At 48.7% G+C, this 13,724-nt stretch overlaps 1 protein-coding gene across 4 annotated transcripts in view; it reads left to right on the top strand.

Annotated features, from left to right (window-relative positions):
- The window catches only part of Kiaa0232 (KIAA0232 ortholog), a 68,604-nt gene extending 65,907 nt beyond the window's left edge, over window positions 1–2,697 (top strand). For 3 of the 4 annotated variants that reach the window (XM_055623825.1, XM_055623826.1, XM_055623824.1), the window contains exon 9: window positions 341–2,697. In XM_055623825.1, coding sequence (XP_055479800.1) covers window positions 341–520 — 180 coding nt within the window. In that variant the 3' untranslated portion in view covers window positions 521–2,697. The remainder of the gene's footprint in view (window positions 1–340) is intronic. The other variant, XM_055623827.1, reaches the window with a different exon arrangement.
- Window positions 2,698–13,724: the final 11,027 nt, after the last annotated feature.

Raw genomic sequence — 13,724 nt, 5'->3', positions numbered from 1 at the left:
GGGACTGACCATGTTTGTCTTCCCAGGGGAGCCTACGCAAGGCTTCGTGGGCTACCCTGAACCAGGTTCTCAAAGACCTGTTGAGAGTTAAGGAGTCCCTTTGTCCTACCCTAGTGTGGCCACAGAGATTCTTGTGACTAGATGTGTAGAATTAGGATTGGATCCTTCAAGAACAAAGGAGAAATGGTTCCCTCTGAAACACTGCGACTTCACATCTTTGTAGTTTTCTGTAGGAGATATCAATGATTCCTACTTCATCTCTGTTGTCTATGAATAGATTTGGCCTTTGTGGGGGGGGTTCTGATTTTTGGTATATTGAAAATTGTTTCTTGAATTGTAGGTGTCTTCTGTTTATGAAGCAAGATGCACAGGAGAGAGAGGTTCTGAGGCAAAACCAAATGGCCTCCACAGGAAGATGTGTTCCAGCACCAGCTCTGACACAGGCGACACAGGCTCCGAAGCCGGCGGAGAGCGGGTGGGCCCCAGGAGAGAGGAGCTCTTCTCCCGAACACATCTCTGACCCTGCAGAGTAGTACCAGTCATTGAAAATGCTGTGATGGGAAATTGCCTTCTGTGAGGCCTGTTAGTCTAAAGCAGCAACTTAGGTTTCTTCTTCGATTAACTGATCCGCATCAGTGATTACCTTTCTCTTCTTGCTTATTTTAGCGTTGAGGACGGCTGTCCTGTTGAAGATTTGTTTCCAAGCTGTTAAGTTCTTGCTCTCTGAAGTAGACTAGACTGTGCTGTCCAGTGAGGAATGGGTGTGCATGTGCTTGTCCTAGCGCGTCCCGCTTCTGCATCGCAGCTGCAGGCCTCCTTCTGGCGGCTGTGTCGCCATCACCTTGTCAGCACCATGGCGACAACAACCGCCACCGTCCAGAGACTCTAGCTCTGTTCTCTGAGCCAGGAGATCAGTCCTCCCCTGCAGTGGGTCAGGGCCTTGCTGAAGGAGGAGGGAAGCATGGTGACTCATCTGCAGGCTCATTCAGAAGATCTCGTGGACACTGCTGTAGGAACACAAGGGTGTGCTTTAGAGACTTACAGAATACTGTGCTCTCTCTTAGGATCCCCTAAAGTACCATGGAAGATACTGTGGCTTGTGACTTTCTTGCTAGCTGAAGAAGCCAAGGATTTGAGGCATGGGGTGGTGGATGGGGTGAGTTCTGCTACTGCAGCACATCCATGGCAGGCACAGCAGGGTTCTCTAAGCTGCCTTCCCAGCACGTAGTTGCGGACCTTTCTTGCAAATTATCTTCTGGTGACTACATTGAAGTCGCCAAATGAACTTAAAAACATTTGACATGCAGTGAGGCCACCTCATTACCCCAAAGAAATCTTTGGCTGCTCCAGCTAGCTGCTCTTGTGGCTGTGATGTAGTATAGCTTGTATCTCATTTTGTGTTTGAGAGAATGTTTTGGGCAAGTTCTGCTTGCGGTGGGCTGGGGTGGGTAGAGGAGTTTCCCACGTACCTGTGTGATTGCTGTTCTGATCATTGCCTCATGTGACTTGGTGAAGCAGGCTGGCGGCTTGCCTCACACAGTTACATCTAACTGTGCTGATCACCTCTTTGAGCTCTCTCTTGTGGCACTGCCATAGGCGATAGGAGGGCCAATTGTGCAAAACCTAAACATCCGAAATTATTTTTCTCTTTTTAACCAACTTGCTTTTAAAAACACCTTTCTGTGACATGAGTTCAGCATGTCCAGAGCATCAGGAATGGCCTAGAGGTCTAAAGTAGTTGAGCTGGCCTCACCAGTGAGTGGGGCAGCACTAGACATGTGGGTGGCTTCTTAGCTGGGAGTGGAGCTGCCCCTCAGGCCTTGCCAGTAGTACTTGATTTGTTGCCTGTTTTTCAGGAAAACAGGAAACATCTTGGAGGCTGTGCAGTCCCTGCATTTCTGTGCATCCTCATCACGAGCAGGCTGGCTTGCTGGCTGGGGCATCTTGCCACCTTAGGGCTTGTTTTCATACAGCACATCTTTCGACACTTTACAGTGGCTTGTGTGTGCGTGTGTGCATGTGGAAGGTTTCATGTTGCTCTTACTTATTTACAGACATCAGATAAGTTTTATGTATGTTTTTCTTCTGGAGCTTCCTAAAATTTGATTAACATCTGCACTGAAATATAACCTATCATCAAAAGCGAAAGGATCAGAAGTTGTAAATTCCTAAAATCAATGCAGTCATGATTACCCTAGAAATTGTTGCTATGACCAAATGGATTTCATACTCAGCCGTGAGCTTGGGTGACCTGGACAGCCAGTGTTCATCAGGAAAGGGCTCCAGGTGGCAAAGACACCTCCCTCCTGAGCTGTGGGGAGAGGCCCCCACAGGGGTTGCGCTGGGTCATCAAAGGCAAAGGGATGACTAGATTCTGTGTTTGGTTTCTTTTTGTAGTTAAGTGGCTGAAGCCCAGAGGCTTTGGCACAAGATTGAAGTGTGGTTTTAGTTTCATGAATGGATGATCACAAAAGAAGCATTAAAAAAGTTGGCAAACGCTGAAACGCACCGTGGTATGAAGCGCGTTGCATATCCGTAGCACTGAAGTATCAGCTCCATTCCTGGGCTGAGATTTTTTTTTTTTTTTCCCGTGGTTGTATTGTTCTGATTTCACGTACACCAGAGTAACTGATTTTTTTTTGTTTGTTTTGTTTTGTTTTCTTGTGGAGTTAACACCAAATAAAAATTTCAAAAATGTTTGTTGTTTTTATTTATCATAGCAATTTTAAAAAATGAAGACGCTGTCTCCTCTTAACTGAGAAGAACAAGAGAAAGCTAGATCCCCTCCTCCCAAGGGCAGTTAGCCTCCACTAGCAACTCCCCAGAGCTGGGAAAGCATGTAGGTGGGGCCTGCTGGGCAGCCAGCTGCGAGTGGCTCAGTGGGAAAGGTGCTTACTGTGTAAGCCTAAGAATGGAGTTTGATCACCAGAATCACGGAAGATGGAGAGAGATAGTGACTACAAGGTTGTCCTCTGACTCCTGAATGCATACCGTATACTGCACTCTCACACGTGTATGTATGTATACACAAGAATACACATACACATGTGAATATGTGAGTACACAGTAACAGTAAATAAGAAGTATGAAGGAAGAGTCACTGTGACCAGGCATGTTCCTGGAGATACCTTTCTCTAGGTCTGCGTACCCGCGCGAGCAGAGTCACACTACAAACTGCCTAGCCTGCCCTGCCACTTGAGAATCCCTGTGTGTCTGCACTCAGAGCTGAAGCTCTTCACCGCGTGTTACCCACCTCAGACTGAACAGGATCCTCACTGAAGCCCCTGGCTTTGCTGTGGCACCTTTGTGGATGCTTTGGGGCTTTTAGGCAGGAACGGTTCCTACTAAACTCCCTCTCTGGACTGTAGCTCTGGACACACTTAGAATCATCTCAACTGTGCTTTCCTCAGGAGTGTCCCAGGTGCTAAGTGGGGGACTAAGGGCATCCTTAGTCCCCATCCTTCCTGGGGACCCAGCAGGCACATCCCGTGATGTGTCTTAAGCCCCTTTCCCTGTTGGCTTGCCCAAGCACAGATGTGCCCTCAGGCTGTGCTGACTACCCCCTCTGCCTTCTATGGGGTTCTTTACAGACTGTCAGATGCTTCACAGATGCTCACTGCAAGAGCAGGGATGGTGCTGAGCAGCAGTTAGCCAGCCTGCATCTGCACCGTTCTTGGGAGTGTGACTAGCCCAGCGCAGCATTCAGAGAGCATAAAGACTCCACCTCTGTTGTCTAAGCAACTAGCCACTTCTGTGGCCACCAATGCTGTTGTCTCTGACACTGTGAGCATCACATGGTGGGTTCTGGACACACAATATGTGGCTAATTACAGCTCCCTGCAACCTGCTTCACTCTAGGAGCCCAGGAACAGAAAGTATGGCCTGGCCCTTAGAAGCTGCTCATCAGGTGCTTACCCAGGTTGGCATTGTTGAAAGCAGCAACAACAGGAAGCCCCTGCTGGCCCAGCAGTGCCTTGTACTTCAGGCTCTTGAGCATTTTTAGACCAGCTGCAGAGCCATGCCCTCAGTCTCCATAGAACTCAGAGCTGAAAGGGGTCAGGCCCAAACGGGCTATCCCCAGTGGATCCTCTGGTTGTCCCTGACTCTGAATGGTGGCACGCTGAAAGGCAGGGGTCAAGGGCAATGGGGACCAGGAATGCAGGTTGAAGAGCACAGAACACCATGCCATTGTGGAGAGTGAATGGCACAGCTTGGTACTTGGACTGTCCAGGTACCACTTGGAAACCCAGGGTTGGGGAAGGCCTTATATCCCTACAGGCCCTTTCACAGATAGAGACAATGTCCCCTTCTTGACTGTCTTGAAGGTTAGTTGAAAAACAGTTTCCAAAGCTGCCAAGGATATTGGTTTTCAGGACAAACCAAAGGCCAGGAGCTCACGTCATAGGCATGCTCTGGTCATTCTTTCCCTTTGTTGCCCCCTGGAATGGCATAGTGGGAAGAGTCCTACCCTACGAGTTGTTCCCTCCTTGCAGAAGCTTCACCTCCCTTTGGCAGGGCCTACAGGCTCTGAAGCTCTCCTTCCCTTTCTATGCTCCATATTCTGGTGGTCCCGGAATGCTGTCCTGCACCCCACATTCCCACCAGTGCTCTACTCTCACCAGGTGCACAGAGCAGATCCAAGTTGTATACCACCCACCATTGTCCCCAGCAAGTTTGGAGACTGTGAGGAGCTGAGGTGGCTTACCAGAGCCTCAAGCTCAGGAATACCCCTCCATAGCAAGCTGGACTCCAGGCTGGAAAGCATCCCACCAGCGCTAGCAGGAACTGGTATGTAGGTCTCCCTCAAGGGCGCAGGGAACCTTGCTGCGTGTGGACCTTGGACACAGGCTTGTCCTCAAGGAGACCACAGGCTGGGAGCTGAAGGGCAGCAGGATCTCCCGTTTGCTGAGAAAGGGATGTGTCGGTGTCAGCTGTCTTCATGGATAAATGAAGAGCATCCTTCCTCTGTTAAGAACATAATGTCGAAAGAACTGGACCCTTCCACAACCCCAGGCTGAAAGGCTAGTAGAGGGAGGCTTCTATGGAGTGAGTAGCTGGGTCTGATGACTCTACCTGTGGCTGTGTTCAGGTCCACTTCCTTGTGGTCACTGATGCCAATGCACCGCTTGATCATCCCACAGCAAGCTGCAAACCAGCGATAACCATCAGGCCCTTGTACACTCAGACCCAAAGCCACTTGCTGTGCCAGGTCTAGTCATGTTTACTCTCCCCAGGTTATCCTGCAGCAGGACTGTAGAGTGCCAGCTGTTGGAAAGGTCAGGGGTCTGTCAGTTATACGGGAATGGCACAGTGGTTGCACTCTGGAGCTGATCTCAATGACATTCCGTTCTTTATCCCCAAGAGCCTTTACCTGCTGGCAGCACTCTACTGCCTCATCACTGTGGTCTGGTCCCTGAGGTCTGGAATTCCTCAGAATCCAGTCTCTGAGTTCTAGATGTGCCTGGCTTCGGTCGGGGAGAAGAAATGGGAAGAGAGCTTTTGTATGCTCTCACAGGCCTCCAAAGTTGAGCAGGGATCTTAGCTCAGGAAGGGGAGGAAGAAAATGCCCTAACAGTCTTCTGCCACCCAGTGTCCACTTCTCTACCTAGGAATAAGCTGCCCATTTATACCAGGCTTGACTAGAAGGGAAGCTTAGCTGGAGGGATGAGTGCAGGACCTTCATCAGCAGTGAATGTGAGGACAAAGAACACACACACACACACACACACACACACACACACACACACACACACCCTGGAACAGCTTCAGGGAATGGGTTCCATTTATTGGTGGGGGCAGGGAGTATTTATGTCCCTGAGCAGGTGGGTAGGGTCTCTGGGTCAAGGTTTGTGTGGCCAGAACAGAATAGATGAAAGATACTTCATCTGCATACTCAGGGGGTAGGAGTTCTGAGACAAAAAAAAAAAAAAACAAACAAGCAAACAAACAACAAAAAACCTTATAAGGTCAAACAAGGAGTAAGGCCTAATAACTGTTAGGGTAGTAAATTCTTACTGGGGTTGGTAGTGGGATAGCCAACTTTCTGGTGCTAGTTTGGGAGAGGGGAGGGAGTCAACACGTGCAGTCCTCACATGAGGTATTCTGGGCTGAAATTCTCTATCCTTTCCCCATTAATCCTGGACTTTAACCCAGTCTTTTAAATCAGTGGTTCCCAAGCTTCCTACTGCTGTGACCCATTAATACAGTTCCTTATTCTATGGTGACCCCCAACTATAAAATGGTTTCATTGCTACTTCCCTGTAATGTTGCTACTATTATGAATCATAACATAAATATTTGATATGTAGGCTATCTGATATGCGGCCCCCAAAGGAGTCATACCACCCACAGGTTGAGAACCACTGTTGTGCAGCAGCCACTTCGCTAGGAGCTGTGAATCCAGTGGCTGGGATGCTTTTGTATCCCTCTCTTTCAATTCTGCAGCACTTAGCCAGCTAGTCCACCATACAAGGCACAGGCCAGCATGCTGCGCCCTGCACCCCAGCTGCTGGCTTTACAGGTCCTGAGGAATTAGCACTAAGAGTATAGTGCCTCTCCAGTTTGCTGGGTCGGCTCCTGCTACCATGCCCCTGCCCACCCCTCTCCCCCCAGTCATACTAGAACCTTAAGCTGAACTCTTCCTTAAATTTCTTTTGGTCGTAGTGTTAAGAACAGCAACAGAAAAGTAACTGATGCAGACCCTGAATCCAGGGAGAGAAGGAGAGGGAAAGAGAGAGAAAAGGAGGGAGACACCTGAGAGCTGAATGGCAAGAGGTTGTTCTGCTTAAACCTGCTTAGGCAACTTAGAAAAAGAAACTCTTTAAAAAAAAAAAATCTTGGGGCCAGAGAGATGGCTCAGTGGTCAAAAGCACTCACTGCTTTTTAGAGGACCCAAGTTCAGTTTCTAACTCCCACATCTACAACTCCAGTCCAGGGGATCCAACACCTCTGGCTCTCTGAGGGTACCTGTGTTCACATGAACAAAACCACACACACACACACACACACACACACACACACACACACACTAATAAATAATAAGAATACTTTTTAAAACAGAAATCTTTTGAAATAAAAATGATAAGCAAAAAAGGGTTTGGGGTTATTATGCAGTACCACAAAAAAAAAAAGAGAGAGAGAAAAGGAGAGGGGAAGAAAGAAAAGAAGGGTGAGGAAGAGGAGAGTGAAAAGAAAGAGCAGGAGGGAGGAAGAGGAGAGAAAGAGAAGCATGAGGGAGAAAAGAGAAGAGATTGAAAAAGAAGGAGGAAAAGGAGAATGAGAAGGAGCAGGAGGGAGGAAATAAGAGGAAGAGGAGGGGTCTGGGTAGGGGGAGAAGAGTTAAGAACATGACAGAGGAGGAGCAGTCTGGGATCTTAGAAGGTACAGAGGATTGTCCCTGTAGATATGCTAGCAGTGTTCAGATTGTGCTTAGGAAAGCTGTCCTACTTCTGGACTGTGTGGAAGGAGCAGAGGAGGTGTTTCCTGTGGACTAGTAACTCTTGAGATGAGCTCTAGAAGAATTTAGGCAAAGAAAAACTGTGTAACCCCAAAAGCTCTATTCCATAGCACAAGGGCATGAGCTTTCTGCTCTCTACGTGTATTTGATGTTCTCCATAGTTATGTGTTCTAAGACTCATTTTAAAGTGTTACAACTGAGCCTCCAGGTTTGGACCAGCAGCAGAGCAGGTTTCTGAACATCCAGCTGGAACAGGAGGAGCTATATCCACATCCCACTCTCAGCCTCTTCCCTCATAGACTAGCACCAGCTCCTGGGCTCCAGAGGAGGAGATACTAGGCCACTACAAAAGCAGCCCCTTCCAGCGAGCGATCCCCCCATCCCTACCCCATGAGCTGTCAGGCTGCTGCAACAAAGGCCTCCAGGACAGCCTTTCCCAAAGACAGAGGCCATTTGCTACACCCACTTCCAGAGTTATGGTGCTGTGCTTTGGGGAAGGTGAATTAGTGTCCATGTCCCTCAAAGTTGCCTGAGCCTCGCTGAACTGAACCCAGGGCTCCCTTTTGTTCCCTGCCTCCAGCTGTTGAGACCCATTTAGGGCCACAGCATGAGGGTGCTTCCCGCTGCTGCTTAACTCTGCCACCTGTCTGCATACCCTGGGGACACGCATCACTGGAAATGAGTTCCAACTAGCTCTCTCGCTACTGCAGCAGGAACAGTGGCAGAGAGACCAAAGATCAGGAGGCTTCCCTCGAAGCCCTTTTCCTTGCCATGGTATGCCAGAGTATTCCTCAGGGCAGGCACCCTCCTTTCTGTGCAGACAATAAACAGTGCTGTGCTTAATATAGGCCACCCTGTCCCAGGAGAACCCATTGAAGCTCTGGGGTGGGTGGAAGCTGGGCCCTGCCATTATGAGCATGGGAGGCTGGGACCACCTTATGCAAATCTGACTTATTCCTTTGTCTCAGCTCTACACATAGGTCCTCCCGTCGCTGTTCCTGGTAGCTGTGACTGTGTCACCTTAAGTAAAAGACAGACAGGCTCCCCAAAGAATCATCTCACTGTGTGCCTGAGCTGGCCAGTCACTGCCATGGGACCATGCACAACAATGGAATCTAAGGGGGAATGCAAAGACATTGAGGCCAGGAAGGGATTGGTGAGGTAGAAATGAGGAGTAACACACAGTTGGAAAACTAATGCTTTGCACAGGATCCATAACCACGGAAGCCCTGTCCCAGGTGCATCTGTGGATCTGATGCACCTACCTCCACGGTTGCTGGCAGTCACTCTGCACTGTGCTTCCTGTGGACAGAGGCTTGCCTGCCTAACTGAGCAATATAGTTCTTCCAAAACATTGTGGGTAAGGTCGCCTACTTCACTACCCCCGACTTGATTTCTTCAGAACTGACAGAGCAACTTATTTTTAAGGATATTTTTTTCCATCTGTATTTCACCCTCCAAATTCATATGCTAAGTCCTCCAACCTCCGATGTGAGATCAGAAGATGGGGTGGTGATAAAGGAATGATTGCCTGGCTTGGCAGCAAGCACTTTTACCTACTGACCCTTTCTATCAGCCCTGAAAAGAGCCAGCTTGTGACCAGGAGGTCCTGGGCCTTGGGATGACCCTTGTCTAACTTATCTTCCCTAACAGGAAGGGTCCAACCATCTTGAAGGGTCCAACTTGAAGGTCCCATAAGTTGGACCTGGACTCAGCATGGAGCTGTCCCTCTGCCTATATGACCTTGTACAAGGTGGCACCTTTGTGTAACAACAGCCTTTTTGTTTAACAGAGTTGTGCTGCTGGTGGGGGGGAGGGGAAAAGCCAAGCTGATAGCTTTCAGGTGTCTCCAGGCACTGCAGAGGAGAGCCAGGCCCTTTAGTAATCACTGCCATAGGAAGCTGGGTAGCATCCAGTTGGCACACTTGCTGACAACAGCTCTTTCTGGAAGCTGAGGGCCGGGAGAGGGTGTTCGGAGGGAGCCTCACCTCCTCCTGGGGTGGGCGTGACAGCAGAGCCCATCTGCAGGCTGAGCAGCAGAGGCTGGCATTGAGCAATAACCCAGGTACCAGCCAGGAGGTTCCAGACGGTGTCATTCCTGGCAGCTGGCAGCCTCTTCTCTTGTTTTTGGGACTCCGAGGAGGCCAGGTGAGTAGCTCTTTCTCTTACCTTCCTGCACCCAGGCCAGGTTGTGCTTGGCATCAGATCTACCTTCTCTGGTAACCTTACTCATTAGGGTAAGGTTAGCTTCTGTTTATTGGGTGAGGCTTGAATCTCAAGAGGGCTGGGCTTGGGGTGTCTGGAAGTGAGATTTCATAGCTGAAGGAAGCAATCCTCCATTATTTTGTTTTCCTCTTTTGACAGATGGAGGCAAGGCAAGACAGAATACCAGAGGCTACTGCTTGGGACTTGGGGCAGCTGGAGTACAGGAAAGGGACATCCTGGGAGAAAGCTAGAGGGCTGGCCTTGGTGTGCTAGGTGTGGCTTTGGGGCACATATCTTTCCCTGTTTTGGAGGGTTGGGTTTTTTTTTATTATTGTTGTTTTTATTTTTTTATTTTTTATTTATTTTTTTTTTTTTTGAGACAGGGTTTCTCTGTGTACCAGAGTCCTGACTGTCTTGAACTCACAGAGACCTGCCTGCCTCTGCCTCTCCAGTGGGATCAAAGGTATGTGCCACCACACCTAGCTTGTTTTGTTTTTTGAGATAGGGTTTCTCTGTGTAGCCCCAGCTGTCCTGGAATTCTGTAGACCAGACTGGCTTGGAACTCACAGAGATCTGCCTGTCTCTGCCTCCAGAGTACTGGCCCCTGTTTTGGAGTTTAAAGGAGGAGGAGAATGTGATCACTTAGTGGGTATTTCTGAGTGAGCCAGTTGAGGAGCAGACACAGGACGCATTGGGCTGAAAACGTCATAGGAATAACTGAATTTTCCAGGTGTAAGCCCCCTTCCCAACCCAGGAGTGTCACAGGCCAGGGCTAGTGAGGCCAGGCTGTAGGAACAGAACAGGTGGCTGAGGCTGGTGAGGGTGGGGGTGGTGTGTGTGGGGGGGGTGGGGATGGGTGGTGGGAGGGTGGGGGGGTGTGGATTGCTTTAGGACTCTAATGAACCTTGGTTATCTAGAGTTATAGGGAAGGCCACAGCTGGGAGCCCCGGAAATATTCTGGAGGTCATGGGGTAGCTGGAATTAAAGTGGCAGCTTCTTGAAGATGGACTGTGTTGAGGTTCAGGAATAGCTGCACACTGATCACTCAGATATCACTCAGATAGATGGGAGTTTATTGAATGCTTAGTAAAGTCTAACTGGTCAAGGACACAGCCTGGATTCAGACTATGACCCTGAGCTGTTCTCAGAATGAGTTTTTAGTGGAACAATACCATAACCAAGCAGCAAGATCAATTCCATTCTTGGAACATTGTGTCTAGCCAAGCAAGAAGAATCAATTCAATTCCAGGTACATTGTGCCTAGGTAGCTAGACAAAGCATTTTAAGCTGATTGCCTGGGATATAGGGTGGGAAAGCATGGGGGCTTTCCAGTCTCTTACCTTTTTTGTGAAAAACATAGCAGGATATTGTGGTTTAACTCCAACAGAACATACAATTTATCTTTTACTCAAGCAGAATATTCAGCAAGTATTGAACTATAAGTAAAGGCTGTTCTCTATCAAGAAGAGCCTGAGAACTTGAATTCAATTTCACCTTATGATCAAAATGGAAACTGAAGACAAAATGGCTTTGGTTATGCTAAAAACAAAAGCAGGTATCAACAGAGGAGCTGTAGTTTTTATGCTAAAAACTAAAGTAGGTCTCAACTGGATCCCACAGCCCTGTATTCAGGCATCCATGGGTAGGAAAGCTGCCCCAGAGAAACTTAGTTTCCTGTCTATGATTCAATGAGACTGAGGATAAAGGAGGCTGTACATCAGGTGCTAGATAGAGCTGGCAGAGGGTCTTTGGAAGGGAATCCTTCTGGAGGGGAGGTAGGTGGTGAGAGAGTCAGGGCTGATTTTCTGTGGGTGGCAGCACCTGGAAAGAACCTGCACAAATCATGAAAGGACAGAGTACACAGGCAAAGAGGGAGGTTGGGGAGGTATGAGCAGGTGGAGGGCATAGCAGGTGCAGCGGTATGCCCAGGAGGGTGTTCTTGCCAATTCTGAGGCGTCTCAGTGTATCCCTGTGAGCCTGAAGGGTGGGTAGGGTGGTTTGGCCTGGTGAACAAAGCCTTGGAGGAGGAACTGGCTGCGGACTATCAGGTGCTGGTGTGGGGGCTGGGCCTTTGTCTCCTCCCACCGCCTCACCTCCATTATGCTCCACATTAGACCTCCTTCCTGCACACATCTAAATTGGGCTTTCCTCTCCATGGTGGCAGCAGCAGGCAACTGGGTGATGCTTTCAAAAACAAAGCTGTTGGGAAAATTCCACTTTGGTGTGCTGTGACACAGAGCAGCCGTGCCCCGCCCCCAATCTTAGCTAGAGTCTGCAGCCTGCAGGCTTCCAGTCTGGTCACTTCTACTGAGCATTGAGCTTGGACACAGGAAATCTGTACCCCCCTCTCTCTCTTCCCCATCTCTGACCTGCCCCAGGCCATGAGGCAAGGCGTTAGGGGGACCTATTCCTTCTGTTGTGACTTAGTCTTTCTGTCAGTTACTTGTGATGCACAGTGTAAAAGTGACCTTGAGTTGTGAGCCAGCCCTGCCTGGATCAAGGCTCTCAGGTGGCCTTTGGCCACTAAACTCCTAGAATGGCTATAGAATCTGGAGTCCCACAGCCCAGCAGTCACCCTGCTTGGATGGTTCTTGCTCCCAATGGGAGCCAGTGATTGTTAGGCTTGTGGGCTGAAAACTTGGCTTGTGCTGAAAACCTAACCTGGGGACAATGGAATAGAACTATGACACCTACACTGAGTGGCTTCACCTCCCAGCCCTATCCTTCTCTATAAGATGTAAGGTGTTTTACTGTTCATCTAACAGACCATGTGGACTTTTAAAATTTACATATGTAAGAGACCCAAGACACTCAAATGTGGTCAGGCATCAATCTGCTGATTCTTCCTCTCCTGCCCCTTCATGCTTGGAACTGAACGAGGGCCATTGAGCTATCCTCAGCCTCTCTGTGTTCTTTCATCGGTAGAGGTGGTGTGCATTTTGTAGCCTTTGATCGTAGTCAGCGTCAGTGTTGTAAGCCCTTCCTCCACACTGTATCCCAATTTGTGCGAAGGTCTGGCCAGCACTCATTGTCCTTGTTATATTGATAGATATGGGCACTGTCAAAGCATATTGACAACCATCTGACAGAGTTGTCCAGGGATTGACCCATCACCTCACACTTCTCATTCCTCTGTTGGTAGCTAAGGCCTCTCAGTTAACTTTTTAGAAATCCGCAATTAAAGCAGGAGGGGTGGCACATTCCTGAAATCCCAGCACCGAGGAGATAGAGGCAGCACAATCAGAACTTAAAAAGTCGTCTTTGTCTAGGCAGCAACTTTGAGGCCAGGCTGAGCTCCATGAGACCCTGTCATTTAAAAAAAAAATTAAAAAGCAAACAACTGTTATTAGCCATGGTTGACCCTACTGCAGTGTCATAGACTATTAGCGACTATGCCTCCTCATCAGCGGTGCCCCTAATATTTTGCTTGATGGCTGTGTATGTCATTTCTTTTAGTAGATCACCCTGTATTGTGGGGCATCTACACTGTCCGTCTTTGCTGTAAATGACACTATGGTGACATCTTGTAACAAAAGAGCCCAAGTTTGCAGGTGATATTGGATATTGTTAATATTCCTCCTTTAAACATGTCATCAGAATGAAGGGACTCCAAGATATAAATAAGTCCCTGTTTGTGTTCTTTGATGGGGGCTGTGCTGGAGTTGGAGTTCTGCCTCTGAATCTTGATGCTTCAAATTTTTTGCAGGCCGGGAAACTGGTAACCACACTGGTTAAAAAAAAAAAAAAAAAAAAAAAAAAAAGGAGGCCAGGCGTGGTGGCACATGCCTTTAATCCCAGCATTCAAAGGCAGAGGCAGGCCGATCTCTGTGACCTCGGGGTCAGCCTGGTCTATGAAGAGACTCCTGGACAGCCAAGTCTACCCAGAGAAACCCTGTCTCAAACAACAACAAACAAACAAACAAAAAGAGGTGCTAGGCTTGGTGGCACACACTTTTAATCCCTGCACTCTAGAGGCAAAGGCACGTGGCTCTCTATGAGTTCAAGGACAGCCTGGTCTTCAAAGTGAGGCCATGACAGCCAGGGCTCTGTTATACAGAGAAGC

This window comes from Psammomys obesus, unplaced genomic scaffold, assembly GCF_907164565.1.
Source record: "Psammomys obesus unplaced genomic scaffold, mPsaObe1.curated_primary_1811, whole genome shotgun sequence".
Classification (NCBI taxonomy): domain Eukaryota; kingdom Metazoa; phylum Chordata; class Mammalia; order Rodentia; family Muridae; genus Psammomys; species Psammomys obesus.
Note: the sequence above shows the minus strand (reverse complement) of the source record. Positions and strands in the feature narration are given on the sequence as shown.